The 15,205-nt window shown below is 47.8% G+C and overlaps 1 protein-coding gene across 2 annotated transcripts in view; it reads right to left on the bottom strand.

Moving 5' to 3' along the window:
* Positions 1–438: 438 nt before the first annotated feature.
* The window catches only part of LOC110531329 (beta-enolase), a 24,750-nt gene continuing 9,983 nt past the window's right edge, over positions 439–15,205 (bottom strand). The window contains exons 4-11 of one of the 2 annotated variants that reach the window (XM_036986999.2): positions 14,666–14,794; positions 14,065–14,198; positions 12,256–12,478; positions 11,860–12,057; positions 11,670–11,797; positions 5,859–5,983; positions 5,433–5,600; positions 439–680 (exon numbers count right to left, since the gene is read on the bottom strand). In XM_036986999.2, coding sequence (XP_036842894.1) covers positions 611–680; positions 5,433–5,600; positions 5,859–5,983; positions 11,670–11,797; positions 11,860–12,057; positions 12,256–12,478; positions 14,065–14,198; positions 14,666–14,794 — 1,175 coding nt within the window. In that variant the 3' untranslated portion in view covers positions 439–610. The remainder of the gene's footprint in view (positions 681–5,432; positions 5,601–5,858; positions 5,984–11,669; positions 11,798–11,859; positions 12,058–12,255; positions 12,479–14,064; positions 14,199–14,665; positions 14,795–15,205) is intronic. The other variant, XM_036987000.2, reaches the window with a different exon arrangement.

Below are 15,205 nucleotides of genomic sequence, written 5' to 3'. Positions count from 1 at the left end.
TTAAATATGAGCCACTATCGGTAACCACCGTCCGTTATACCCTCACAACTGTCACTTTAGTTTCCATTTCTTTCCTCTGATCCGGAGGGTCGCTAGCAAGTGGATCATATTTAATAGCACCCCCTGGACAGGACACTAGTCTATCTACTGTTTCTATAGTGAGACAACTTGATGTTCGGTAAATTGCTGTTGATAAGAGTGTTTGCTAAATAAATTCGATGTAAATGTAGTTGCTTTGTGAGATGGTGATAAATTTCAGTTTGCGTTTGTTATATAAATGCAAGCTGGGCTTTGGCTCCAACTCAGGGTAGGTCCTCTGACCCAGTGAGACACGGATGCCAGTCCGCGTAGATGAAAACAGAAAAGCCTTTCGGGTAAAACACCAGGGTAAATCCTTAATAGAAAGTCGCCATAAACAACCAATCAGAACAGGAGAACTTTACATTTTTTATTTGTTTTATTTCTCACATTACGTCAAAAAAGCCGCTTGTGATGGGAGAGGGTCGGAGGTCGAAGATTAAAAAAAACTTGACCCCTGACCCCAAGAGGGTAGACAGTCAGCTGTGATGGAAGGAAAAAGAAAGGCGTAGTTCAGGTCAGAGGTCAGGGTTTAGTTGATCTTGGGGTGGCGGTAGTCCTTGCCGGCGAACTTTGCCTTGTCTCCAAGCTCCTCCTCAATCCTGGAAGGGTCAAAGGTTAGGGATTAGAGGTCACAGTTTCAGTCATGGAATCATAGATTCTAAAATGGCCATTGGCATCCTAACAATATGACAATAAAAAAATGTATCCATCTTGGTCAGGAAAACTTTCAATCTGGAAACAAGCAGTAAACATGTCGTCCCCCACAAATGATGCAGCACCTTGACAGCAATTGAAGCTTAAGCGGGACTTCAAAGTTCGGAAATGTCAGTTTTAGTTTAGCGCCCCCTTGTGCCAATCAGTGTAATTAGCTGGGTCTCTATAGTAAGACGCACCAGTCACCCAAGTTAGGTCAAAATTGGCCCAGTGGTGCCTGAGATATGGCGCGTGACTAACTTCCATAATAACGTACGAATGGACAGAGATCCAACTCCATTGAGGGGGACACCTAGTCTAGTTGTATTGGTCAGGGTACAGTAGCTGTCGTCAGGGTTGGGGGTTATTTCCATTCAGGAAGTAAACTGAAATTACAATTCTCTTTAAGGCTTTTCAATGAGGAAAATGTTGCATTCTAAATTGGGTTTACTTTCTGCATTCATTTGCATATTTCCGTCAGGGAACGTCTTCTCTGTGAAGTTCGGGTACAACAATGCAATTTGCCATTGCACTCCTAAACAACGCAATTTTTTAAAACTTTGGCAAAGGGTCAAGTCTACAAAACTTGGTGCACTCTGTCCGTAACGATTGTAGTTTTGGGAACAGAAAACTGTATTGAGACGGAATGTTTAATTGATGAGAAAAAAAATGTGCAATTTTCATCTAGCTACATCTTCCTCCTTCTCCCACTTCCCACTTCCTCCTTCTCCCACTTCCTGCCACTGAACTTCCTCTAATCACCATATTTGGAGTGGAAGTTCTAAACTGATTCTTCTGATGTACAGGACATTCTGAAAATATTCAGACCCCTCGACTTTCCACTTTGTTGTGTTACAGCCTTATTCTAAAATGGATTAGATTTGTCCCCCCCCCCCCCCCCCCCCCACCATCAAGCGACACACAATACCCCATAATGACATCACAATACCCCATAGTGACTAAAAAAACAGTGCTGCAGAGAACCTTCCAGAAGGACAACCATTTCCACAGAGGAACTCAGGAGCTCGGTCAGAGTGACCATCGGGTTCTTGATCACCTTGATCACCAGATTATGATTATTAGAAAGCAAATTACGGACTCTTCCTTAAATCTGCGTATTCCTTCAAAGCTCAGTTGTCCTGAGTCTGCACAACTCTGCCAGGACCTAGGATCAAGAGAGACACTCAAGTGTTTTAGTACTATATCTCTTGACACAATGATGAAAATAATCATGGCCTCTAAACCTTCAAGCTGCATACTGGACCCTATTCCAACTAAACTACTGAAAGAGCTGCTTCCTGTGCTTGGCCCTACTATGTTGAACATAATAAACGGCTCTCTATCCACCGGATGTGTACCAAACTCACTAAAAGTGGCAGTAATAAAGCCTCTCTTGAAAAAGCCAAACCTTGACCCAGAAAATATAAAAAACTATCGGCCTATATCGAATCTTCCATTCCTCTCAAAAATTTTAGAAAAGGCTGTTGCGCAACAACTCACTGCCTTCCTGAAGACAAACAATGTATACGAAATGCTTCAGTCTGGTTTTAGACCCCATCATAGCACTGAGACGGCACTTGTGAAGGTGGTAAATGACATTTTAATGGCATCGGACCGAGGCTCTGCATCTGTCCTCGTGCTCCTAGACCTTAGTGCTGCTTTTGATACCATCGATCACCACATTCTTTTGGAGAGATTGGAAACCCAAATTGGTCTACACGGACAAGTTCTGGCCTGGTTTAGATCTTATCTGTCGGAAAGATATCAGTTTGTCTCTGTGAATGGTCTGTCCTCTGACAAATCAACTGTAAATTTCGGTGTTCCTCAAGGTTCCGTTTTAGGACCACTATTGTTTTCACTATATATTTTACCTCTTGGGGATGTTATTCGAAAACATAATGTTAACTTTCACTGCTATGCAGATGACACACATTTCAATTTCAATTTTCATTTCAATTAAACATGGTGAAGCCCCAAAATTGCCCTTGCTAGAAGAATGTGTTTCAGACATAAGGAAGTGGATGGCTGCAAACTTTCTACTTTTAAACTCGGACAAAACAGAGATGCTTGTTCTAGGTCCCAAGAAACAAAGAGATCTTCTGTTGAATCTGACAATTAATCTTAATGGTTGTACAGTCGTCTCAAATAAAACTGTGAAGGACCTCGGCGTTACTCTGGACCCTGATCTCTCTTTTGAAGAACATATCAAGACCATTTCAAGGACAGCTTTTTTCCATATACGTAACATTGCAAAAATCAGGAACTTTCTGTCCAAAAATGATGCAGAAAAATTAATCCATGCTTTTGTCACTTCCAGGTTAGACTACTGCAATGCTCTACTTTCCGGCTACCCGGATAAAGCACTAAATAAACTTCAGTTAGTGCTAAATACGGCTGCTAGAATCCTGACTAGAACCAAAAAATTTGATCATATTACTCCAGTGCTAGCCTCTCTACACTGGCTTCCTGTCAAAGCAAGGGCTGATTTCAAGGTTTTACTGCTAACCTACAAAGCATTACATGGGCTTGCTCCTATCTATCTCTCTGATTTGGTCCTGCCGTACATACCTACACGTACACTACGGTCACAAGACGCAGGCCTCCTAATTGTCCCTAGAATTTTTAAGCAAACAGCTGGAGGCAGGGCTTTCTCCTATAGAGCTCCATTTTTATGGAACGGTCTGCCTACCCATGTCAGAGACGCAAACTCGGTCTCAACCTTTAAGTCTCTACTGAAGACTCATCTCTTCAGTGGGTCATATGATTGAGTGTAGTCTGGCCCAGGAGTGGGAGGGTGAACGGAAAGGCTCTGGAGCAACGAACCACCCTTGCTGTCTCTGCCTGGCCGGTTCCCCTCTTTCCACTGGGATTCTCTGCCTCTAACCCTATTACAGGGGCTGAGTCACTGGCTTTACTGGGGCTCTCTCATGCCGTCCCTGGAGGAGGTGCGTCACCTGAGTGGGTTGAGTCACTGATGTGGTCATCCTGTCTGGGTTGGCGCCCCCCCCCCCCCCCCTTAAGTTGTGCCGTGGCGGAGGTCTTTGTGGGCTATACTCAGCCTTGTCTCAGGATGGTAAGTTGGTGGTTGAAGATATCCCTCTAGTGGTGTGGGGGCTGTGCTTTGGCAAAGTGGGTGGGGTTATATCCTTCCTGTTTGGCCCTGTCCGGGGGTGTCCTCGGAGTGGGCCACAGTGTCTCCTGACCCCTCCTGTCTCAGCCTCCAGTATTTATGCTGCAGTAGTTTATGTGTCGGGGGGCTAGGGTCAGTTTGTTATATCTGGAGTACTTCTCCTGTCCTATTCGGTGTCCTGTGTGAATCTAAGTGTGCGTTCTCTAATTCTCTCCTTCTCTCTTTCTCTCTCTCGGAGGACCTGAGCCCTAGGACCATGCCCCAGGACTACATGACATGATGACTCCTTGCTGTCCCCAGTCCACCTGGCTGTGCTGCTGCTCCAGTTTCAACTGTTCTGCCTTATTATTATTCGACCATGCTGATCATTTATGAACATTTGAACATCTTGGCCATGTTCTGTTATAATCTCCACCCGGCACAGCCAGAAGAGGACTGGCCATCCCACATATGCTCTCTCTAATTCTCTCTTTCTTTCTCTCTCTCGGAGGACCTGAGCCCTAGGACCATGCCCCAGGAATACCTGACATGATGACTCCTTGCTGTCCCCAGTCCACCTGACTGTGCTGCTGCTCCAGTTTCAACTATTCTGCCTTATTATTATTCGACCATGCTGGTCATTTATGAACATTTGAACATCTTGACCATGTTTTGTTATAATCTCCACCCGGCACAGCCAGAAGAGGACTGGCCACCCCACATAGCCTGGTTCCTCTCTAGGTTTCTTCCTAGGTTTTGGCCTTTCTAGGGAGTTTTTCCTAGCCACCGTGCTTCTTCACCTGCATTGCTTGCTGTTTGGGGTTTTAGGCTGGGTTTCTGTACAGCACTTTGAGATATCAGCTGATGTACGAAGGGCTATATAAAATAAATTTGATTGAATTTGATTGACCTCCCTGACCAAGGCCCTTCTCCCCTGAAAGCTCAGTTTGGCCGGACGGCCAGCTCTAGGAAGAGTCTTGGTGGTTCCAAACTTCTTCCATTTAAGAATGATGGTTTTTGCTCTGACATAATCTGTCTAGGTGTGTGCCTTTCAAAATCATGTACAATCAATTGAATTTACCACAGGTGGACTCCAATCAAGTTATAGAAACATCACAAGGATGATCAATGGAAGCAGGATGCACCTGAGCTCCATTTCGAGTCTCATCGCAAAGAGTCTGAATACTTATGTAAATAAAGTTGGTTGTTTATTAATACATTTGCAAAATTTTCTAAACACCTGTGTGTGGATTGTTGAGGGAAAAAACAATCTAATTGGTTTTAGAATAAGTCTAACGTAACAAAATGTGGAAAACCTGAATGCCCTGTATACATCATGTGAGACATCTGGCTCCTATCAGTGTTATGTCTGTCAGTCTACCATATATTAACCGAGGCAGTCTAACATAACACTATATATATATTAACTGAGTCAGGGTGCAGTAACTAGTGTATTCCTGTAGGGGTCCGTCTACCATAAGGCTCCAGTATATTAACTGAGTCAGGGTGCAGTAGCTCATTTATTCCTGTAGGGGTCATTATAACTAACCTCATCAGCTGGTTGTATTTGGCCAGACGTTCTGATCTACAGGGGGCCCCAGTCTTGATCTGTCCAGTGCAGAGTCCGACCACCAGGTCAGCGATGAAAGTATCCTCTGTCTCTCCGGAACGATGAGACACCATCACACCCCATCCGTTAGACTGAGCCAGTTTACACCTGTTATTCACCGAGAAGAGATGGTCAGGGGTGTATTCATTAACGCACACTGTATCAAAACTGTAGCAACGGGAAAAAAATAAGTGTTTGTTATTTGACTAATTTAGGTCCCTCCCCGTAACGGCTTGTTTGCTTCAGTGTGGTTCCTAGTGAATACATCCCAGGTCCTGTAATATAGCCCCTGTGGAGCAGCTCTGCCAGGGGGCCCCTGTAGCCTAGTCCCTGTGATGCAGCTCTGCAAGGGGGACCAATACTTACGCCTTGATGGACTCTGTCACGGAGCCGATCTGGTTGACCTTGAGGAGCAGGCAGTTACAGGCCTTCTTCTCCACAGCCTGCTGGATACGCTTGGGGTTGGTCACGGTCAGATCATCTCCCACCACCTGGAGAATAAAATACAGATTATACAGGTTAACATCACAGTAACTAACAGTAATGCTTGGTCACGGTCAGATCACCCACCAGGGTTATACAGAACACAGAGAACACACACAGGGTTATCAGAGAGTAACTAACAGTAATGCTTGGTCACAGTCAGATCACCCACCAGGGTTATACAGAACACAGAGAACACACACACATGGTTAACACACACAGGGTTAACATCATAGAGTAACTAACAGTAATGCTTGGTCACGGTCAGATCACCCACCAGGGTTATACAGAGAACACACACAGAACACAGGGTTAACACACAGAACACAGGGTTAACACACAGAACACACAGGGTTAACACACAGAACACAGGGTTATTATACACGATATATAGAGTTAACGCTTGGTTTGCAAACATTGCTAAAGACCCATTGTCCCTTTGTCATTATGGAGTATTGTGTGTTAGATTGAGGACATTTTTAATAAATCCATTTTATGGCTGCAACGTAACAAAATGTAGAAGTAGTCAATGGGTATGAATAGTTTCCGAATGCACTGTATGAATACAGAGAGGTCAGACCCCTAGGCCGAGGGGTCAGACCCCCTTGTCATGTACTGTCATGTTGTGTCTTGTTTCTGTCCTTTCTCTTCACCCTGTCTCCCTCTGCTGGTCGTGTTAGGTTACCTTTTCTCCCCCTCTTTCCCCCAGCTGTCCCTTGTCTTCTCTGACTACCTCGTTCACCCCTTTTCCCACCTGTTCCCTTTTTCCCTCTGATTAGGTCTCTATATCTCTCTCTCTTTCTGCTCCTGTCTTTGTCGGATTCTTGTTTGTGTTAGTCATGCCTGAACCAGACTATCGTCATGTTTGCTGCAACCTTGTCCTGTCCTGTCGGAATCTGCCGGTCCATCTGAGCCTACCTATGTTTGGTTATTAAAGAAGCTCTGTTTACATTAATTCGCTTTTGGGTCCTCATTCACGCACCGTAACAGAAGAATCCGACCAAGAATGGACCCAGCGACTTCGGATCCTCTCCACTCAGCCGTCGAGATCCAGGGAGCGATGCTAGGCAGACACGAGCAGGAATTGTCTGCTGCTCGACATGCCGTTGAGACCCTGGCCACCCAAGTCTCCAACCTCACAGAACAGGTTCACCATCTCCGCCTTGATCCACCGGCCACTTCCAGGGCTTTCGAATCTCCGGAGCCCAGAATCAATAACCCGCCGTGTTACTCTGGGGAGCCCACTGAATGCCGCTCGTTCCTCACCCAGTGTGATATTGTGTTTTCTCTCCAGCCCAACACTTACTCCAGGAGCACTGCTCGTGTCGCCTACGTCATATCTCTCCTTACTGGACGGGCTCGTGAGTGGGGCACGGCAATCTGGGAGGCAAGGGCTGAGTGTACTAACCAGTATCAGGACTTTAAGGAGGAGATGATACGGGTTTTTGATCGATCTGTTTTTGGGGAGGAGGCTTCCAGGGCCCTGTCTTCCCTATGTCAAGGTAATCGATCCATAACAGACTACTCTATTGAGTTTCGCACTCTTGCTGCCTCCAGTGGCTGGAACGAGCCGGCTTTGCTCGCTCGTTTTCTGGAGGGTCTCCGCGCAGAGGTTAAGGATGAGATTCTCTCCCGGGAGGTTCCTTCCAGCGTGGATTCCTTGATTGAACTCGCTATTCGCATTGAGCGACGGGTTGATCTTCGTCACCGAGCTCGTGGAAAGGAGCTCGCGTTCTCCGTTGCCCCCCTCTCCGCATCACTACCATCTTCCTCTGCCGGCTCGGGTGCTGAGCCTATGCAGCTGGGAGGTATCCGCATCTCGACTAAGGAGAGGGAACGGAGAATCACCAACCGCCTCTGTCTCTATTGCGGTTCTGCTGGTCATTTTGTCACTTCATGTCCAGTAAAAGCCAGAGCTCATCAGTAAGCGGAGGGCTACTGGTGAGCGCTACTACTCCTGTCTCTCCTTCAAGATCCTGCACTACCTTGTCGGTCCATCTACGCTGGACCGGTTCGTCAGCTTCCTGCAGTGCCTTAATAGACTCTGGGGCGGAGGGCTGTTTTATGGACGAGACCTGGGCTCGGGAACATGACATTCCTCTCAGACAGTTAAGGGAGTCCACGGCCTTGTTCGCCCTGGATGGTAGTCCTCTCCCCAGGATTCAGCGTGAGACGCTACCTTTAACCCTCACTGTTTCTGGTAATCATAGCGAAACCATTTCTTTTTTAATTTTTCGTTCACCTTTTACACCTGTTGTTTTGGGCCATCCCTGGCTAGTTTGTCATAATCCTTCTATTAATTGGTCTAGTAATTCTATCCTCTCCTGGAACGTCTCTTGTCATGTGAAATGTTTAATGTCTGCTATCCCTCCTGTTTCCTCTGTCTCTTCTTCACAGGAGGAGCCTGGTGATTTGACAGGGGTGCCGGAGGAATATCACGATCTGCGCACGGTGTTCAGTCGGTCCAGGGCCACCTCTCTTCCTCCACACCGGTCGTATGATTGTAGTATTGATCTCCTTCCGGGAACCACTCCCCCCCGGGGTAGACTATACTCTCTGTCGGCTCCCGAACGTAAGGCTCTCGAAGATTATTTGTCTGTAGCTCTTGACGCCGGTACCATAGTCCCCTCCTCCTCTCCCGCCGGAGCGGGGTTTTTTTTTGTTAAGAAGAAGGACGGGTCCCTGCGCCCCTGCATAGATTATCGAGGGCTGAATGACATAACAGTGAAGAATCGTTATCCGCTTCCTCTTATGTCTTCAGCCTTCGAGATCCTGCAGGGAGCCAGGTTTTTCACTAAGTTGGACCTTCGTAACGCTTACCATCTCGTGCGCATCAGGGAGGGGGACGAGTGGAAGACGGCGTTTAACACTCCGTTAGGGCACTTTGAATACCGGGTTCTTCCTTTCGGCCTCGCTAACGCTCCAGCTGTCTTTCAGGCATTAGTCAATGATGTCCTGAGAGACATGCTGAACATCTTTGTTTTCGTTTACCTTGACGATATCCTGATTTTTTCACCGTCACTCCAGATTCATGTTCAGCACGTTCGACGTGTCCTCCAGCGCCTTTTAGAGAATTGTCTTTTTGTGAAGGCTGAGAAGTGCTCTTTTCATGCCTCCTCCGTCACATTTCTCGGTTCTGTTATTTCCGCTGAAGGCATTAAGATGGATCCCGCTAAGGTCCAAGCTGTCATTGATTGGCCCGTCCCTAAGTCACGCGTCGAGCTGCAGCGCTTTCTCGGCTTCGCGAACTTCTATCGTCGTTTCATCCGTAATTTCGGTCAGGTGGCAGCTCCTCTCACAGCCCTTACTTCTGTCAAGACGTGCTTTAGGTGGTCCGTTTCCGCCCAGGGAGCTTTTGATCTCCTCAAGAATCGTTTTACATCCGCACCTATCCTTGTTACACCTGACGTCACTAGACAGTTCGTTGTCGAGGTTGACGCGTCAGAGGTGGGCGTGGGAGCCATTCTTTCTCAGCGCTCCCTCTCTGACGACAAGGTCCACCCTTGCGCGTATTTTTCTCATCGCCTGTCGCCGTCGGAACGTAACTATGATGTGGGAAACCGCGAACTGCTCGCCATCCGCTTAGCCCTAGGCGAATGGCGACAGTGGTTGGAGGGGGCGACCGTTCCTTTTGTCGTTTGGACTGACCATAGGAACCTTGAGTACATCCGTTCTGCCAAACGACTTAATGCGCGTCAGGCGCGCTGGGCGCTGTTTTTCGCTCGTTTCGAGTTCGTGATTTCTTATCGTCCGGGCTCTAAGAACACCAAGCCTGATGCTTTATCTCGTCTCTTCAGTTCTTCAGTAGCCTCCACTGACCCCGAGGGGATTCTCCCTGAGGGGCGTGTTGTCGGGTTGACTGTCTGGGGAATTGAGAGGCAGGTAAAGCAAGCACTCACTCAAACTCCGTCGCCGCGCGCCTGTCCTAGGAACCTTCTTTTCGTTCCCGTTCCTACTCGTCTGGCCGTTCTTCAGTGGGCTCACTCTGCCAAGTTAGCCGGCCACCCTGGCGTTCGGGGTACGCTTGCTTCCATTCGCCAGCGTTTTTGGTGGCCCACCCGGGAGCATGACACGCGTTGCTTCGTGGCTGCTTGTTCGGTCTGCGCGCAGACTAAGTCCGGTAACTCCCCTCCTGCCGGCCGTCTCAGGCCGCTTCCCATTCCCTCTCGACCGTGGTCTCACATCGCCTTAGATTTTGTCACCGGACTGCCTTCGTCAGCGGGGAAGACTGTTATTCTTACGGTTGTCGACAGGTTCTCTAAGGCGGCTCATTTTATCCCCCTTGCTAAGCTTCCTTCTGCTAAAGAGACGGCACAAATCATCATCGAGAATGTTTTCAGAATTCATGGCCTTCCGTCAGACGTCGTTTCGGACAGAGGTCCGCAATTCACGTCTCAATTTTGGAGGGAGTTTTGCCGTTTGATTGGGGCTTCCGTCAGTCTCTCTTCCGGCTTTCACCCCCAGTCTAACGGTCAAGCAGAACGGGCCAATCAGACTATTGGTCGCATCTTACGCAGTCTTTCTTTTCGCAACCCTGCGTCTTGGTCAGAACAGCTCCCCTGGGCAGAATACGCCCACAACTCGCTTCCTTCGTCTGCGACCGGGCTATCTCCTTTTCAGAGTAGCCTCGGGTACCAGCCTCCGCTGTTCTCATCTCAGTTCGCCGAGTCCAGCGTCCCCTCCGCTCAGGCTTTTGTCCAACGTTGCGAGCGCACCTGGAAGAGGGTCAGGTCTGCACTTTGCCGTTATAGGGCGCAGACTGTGAGAGCTGCTAATAAGCGTAGAACTAAGAGTCCAAGATATTGTCGCGGTCAGAGAGTTTGGCTCTCCACTCAGAACCTTCCCCTTAAGACCGCTTCTCGCAAGTTGACCCCGCGGTTCATTGGTCCGTTCCGTATTTCTCAAATCATTAACCCTGTCGCAGTGCGACTTCTTCTGCCGCGATATCTTCGTCGCGTCCACCCGGTCTTCCATGTCTCCTGTGTCAAGCCCGTTCTTCGCGCCCCCGCTCGTCTCCCCCCCCCCCCCCCCCCCATCCTTGTCGAGGGCGCACCCATCTACAGGGTCCGTAGGATTTTGGACATGCGTCCTCGGGGCCGTGGTCATCAGTACCTAGTAGATTGGGAGGGGTACGGTCCTGAGGAGAGGAGTTGGGTTCCCTCTCGGGACGTGCTGGACCGTGCGCTGATCGATGATTTCCTCCGTTGCCACCAGGCTTCCTCCTCGAGTGCGCCAGGAGGCGCTCGGTGAGTGGGGGGGTACTGTCATGTACTGTCATGTTGTGTCTTGTTTCTGTCCTTTCTCTTCACCCTGTCTCCCTCTGCTGGTCGTGTTAGGTTACCTTTTCTCCCCCTCTTTCCCCCAGCTGTCCCTTGTCTTCTCTGACTACCTCGTTCACCCCTTTTCCCACCTGTTCCCTTTTTCCCTCTGATTAGGTCTCTATATCTCTCTCTCTTTCTGCTCCTGTCTTTGTCGGATTCTTGTTTGTGTTAGTCATGCCTGAACCAGACTATCGTCATGTTTGCTGCAACCTTGTCCTGTCCTGTCGGAATCTGCCGGTCCATCTGAGCCTACCTATGTTTGGTTATTAAAGAAGCTCTGTTTACATTAATTCGCTTTTGGGTCCTCATTCACGCACGGTAACACCCCTAGGCATCGGTAGAGATAAACAGTGAACTAAACAACTGGACCCACCTGGATGTCGACAGCGGCGGTGAACTTTGACCATGCAGCCCAATCATCCTGATCGAAGGGATCCTCAATGGACTGGACTGGAGGAAGAGGAGAGGAGTTAGAGGGGAAGGGATCCTCAATGGACTGGACTGGAGAGGAGGATGAGGAGTTAGAGGGGAAGGGTGTATATACTGTGTGTTTCTCTACGCACCGGGATATCCCTTGATGAAGCTCTTGTACAGATCTCCCAGCTGATCCCCGGTGATGTACCTGGCAGGGTCGTCAGGTGACTTGAAGTCTAGGTCGTACTTTCCTGCCTTGTAGAACTCAGAGGCGGCCACGTCCATGCCGATGATGATCTTGTCTGGGTAGCCGGCCTTCTCAATGGCTGACTTCAGGAGCTCCAGAGCTGGAGGGAGAGGAAAGGGTTTTAAAAGTACCATGCACCAGGGGGCCCTAAGACCCTTAGGGACAGTCCCTGTGGCGTAGCTCCACCAGGGGGCCCTATAGTTATAGTCCCTGTGACATAGCTCCACCAGGGGGCCCTAAGACCCTTAGGGATAGTCCCTGTGGCGCAGCTCCTCCAGGGTGCCCTATAAACTCTTACCCTCGTTGTTCTCCAGGATGTTGGGTGCGAAGCCGCCCTCATCTCCTACGTTGGTGGCATCCTTTCCATACTTGGCCTTGATCACGTTCTTCAGGTTGTGGTAAACCTCAGCTCCGATCCTCATGGCCTCGTGGAAGTTGGACGCTCCGATGGGCAGGATCATGAACTCCTGCATGGCCAGCTTGTTACCAGCATGGCTACCACCGTTGATCACGTTGAAGGCCTGGAGAGAGGGAGGAGAGAGGTGTAGAAGAAGAGGTTAGAGCTTGTTTATATTTGAGATTCTTCAAAGTAGCCACCCTTTACACACTCACTCGACCTCACGGCTTGGTTTTCGGTATGTTTTGGTGCCATTTCCCAGATCTGCGCCTCAACACAATCCTGTCGTCTCGGAACTCTGCAGACAATTCCTTCGACCTCATGGCTTGGTTTTTGCTCTGACATGCACTGTCAACTGTGGGATCTTATATAGACAGGTGTGTGCCTTTCCAAATCCTGTCCAATCAATTGAATTTACCACAAGTGGACTCCAATCAAGTTGTAGAAACATCTCAAGGATGATCAATGGAAACAAGAGCTACATTGAGTCTCAAGACAAATGGTCTGAATACTTACGTAAATACGTTTTTGTTTTTTTCATTATGGGCTATTGATTGATTGAGGATATTTTTTGGGCTGCAACGTAGCAAAATGTGGAAAAAGTCATGGTTTGACTTTTTTTTTTTTTTTACACACTTCCTGTCGAATACTTCCTGTGTATATGAATATAAATAAACGCAGAAGTATGTTAACACCTTTACAATCAGTGGGTTCTATTTCAGACACACCCGTTGCTGACAGGTGTATAAAATTGAGCACACAGCCATGCAATCTCCATAGACAAACATTGGCAGTAGAATGGCCTTACTGAAGAGCTCTGACTTAACGCGGCACCGTCATAGGATGCCACCTTTCCAACAAGTCAATTTGTCAAATTTCTGCCCTGCTAGAGATGCCCTGGTCAACTGTAAGTGCTGTTATTGTGAAGTGGAAACGTCTCGGAGCAACAACGCCTGAGCAGCAAAGTGGTAGGCCACACAAGATCAGAACAGGACCGTTGAGTGTTGAAGGGTGTAAAATCGTCTGTCCTCGGTTGCAACACTCACTACTGAGTTCCAAACTGCCTCTGGATGCAACATCAACACAATAACTGTTTGTCTGGAGCTTCATGAAATGGGTTTCCGTGGCCGAGCAGCTGCACACAAGCCTAAGATCACCATGCTCAATGCCAAGCATCGGGTGGAGTGGTGTAAAGCCTGACCTCAACTCCATCGAACACCTTCGGGATGAATTGAAACGCCGACTGTGAGCCAGGCCTAATCGCCCAACATCAGTACCCGACCTCACTAATGCTCTTGTCGCTGAATGGAATCTAGCCCCCACATCTGGTGGAAAGCCTTCCCAGAATAGAGGAGGCTGTTATAGCAGCAAAGGGGGACCAACTCCATATTAATGGCCATGATTTTGGAATGAGATGTTGGACAAGCAGGTGTCCACATACTTTTGGTCATGTAGTGTAGGTAGATGATGGGTCAGGGTTAAATCTGTACTCATGGGGCAGGGTGATGTCCTGCTTATATTATATAGGTAGGTATGTGATGGGGCAGGGTGATGTCCTGGTTATATTATATAGGTAGGTATGTGATGGGGCAGGGTGATGTCCTGGTTATATTATATAGGTAGGTATGTGATGGGGCAGGGTGATGTCCTGGTTATACAGATAGGTATGATGGGGCAGGGGTCAGGGTTAAAGGTTAAACCTGTACTCACGGGGCAGGGTAGGATGACGTCCTTGTGTCCGGCCAGGTCAGCGATGTGTCGGTACAGGGGCACTCCCTTCTCTGCTGCTCCTGCCTTGCAGACCGCCAGAGACACGCCCAGGATGGCATTGGCTCCAAACTTAGCTACAAGCCAAGAGATTTAAACAGTGATTCTCTCTCCTCCAGTTGTAAAGTATGTTGCAGCTTATTCAAGGGAGCATGGACATATTTGCCAGAGATGACTTAGTAGGAAATGATCTAACTTTCAATGTTAATCAAGTGAATTAAAGGAATCAAGTGAATTAAAGGAATCAAGTGAATTACAGGAATCAAGTGAATTAAAGGAATCAAGTGAATTAAAGGAATCAAGTGAATTACAGGAATCAAGTGAATTACAGGAATCAAGTGAATTACAGGAATCAAGTGAATTACAGGAATCAAGTGAATTACAGGAATCAAGTGAATTACAGGAATCAAGTGAATTAAAGGAATCAAGTGAATTAAAGGAATCAAGTGAATTAAAGGAATCAAGTGAATTAAAGGAATCAAGTGAATTAAAGGAATCAAGTGAATTAAAGGAATCAAGTGAATTAAGAGGATGAGCGACGTACATTTGTTCTCAGTTCCGTCCAACTCCAGCATGAATTTGTCAATCTTCTCCTGGTCAACAACGCTGAACTTCTGCTCAATCAGTTTGGCGGCGATGTCCTTGTTCACATGATCCACCGCCTTAACGGTACCTTTAGAGATAGTAAGAATGATTTGATATTTAGAGAGGGGCCTTCATGGAACACAACACTGTCAGACCAGACCTAACGATCACAGAGACACTGGAGATCTCCTTTCTATACATTGGTCTCATCTGTGACAGCAGCTCCATTTTAAAGTAGTCCATTTCTATGCATGTGGGCAGTTCATAAATAAATGGAAAAAGGTACCACCTAATGTGCTGGAGTAACTATACTCTTAGCAGGGAAGGTTGTAGTACTAGTAACAGTAGTAGTAAGGCAGCCCCCTTAGTAGTAGTGACTAGCTCAGCAAAAGCAGTAGAAGCAGCAGCAGGAGCAACAACAGTAGTAACAACAGCAACAGTAGTAACAGCAGCAACAACAGTAGTAACAACAGCAACAACAGCAACAACAGTAGCAACA

Source organism: Oncorhynchus mykiss, chromosome 9, assembly GCF_057628025.1.
Source record: "Oncorhynchus mykiss isolate SJ-2025 chromosome 9, ASM5762802v1, whole genome shotgun sequence".
NCBI classification, from domain to species: domain Eukaryota; kingdom Metazoa; phylum Chordata; class Actinopteri; order Salmoniformes; family Salmonidae; genus Oncorhynchus; species Oncorhynchus mykiss.
This window is presented reverse-complemented; position numbering and strand designations above follow the sequence as displayed.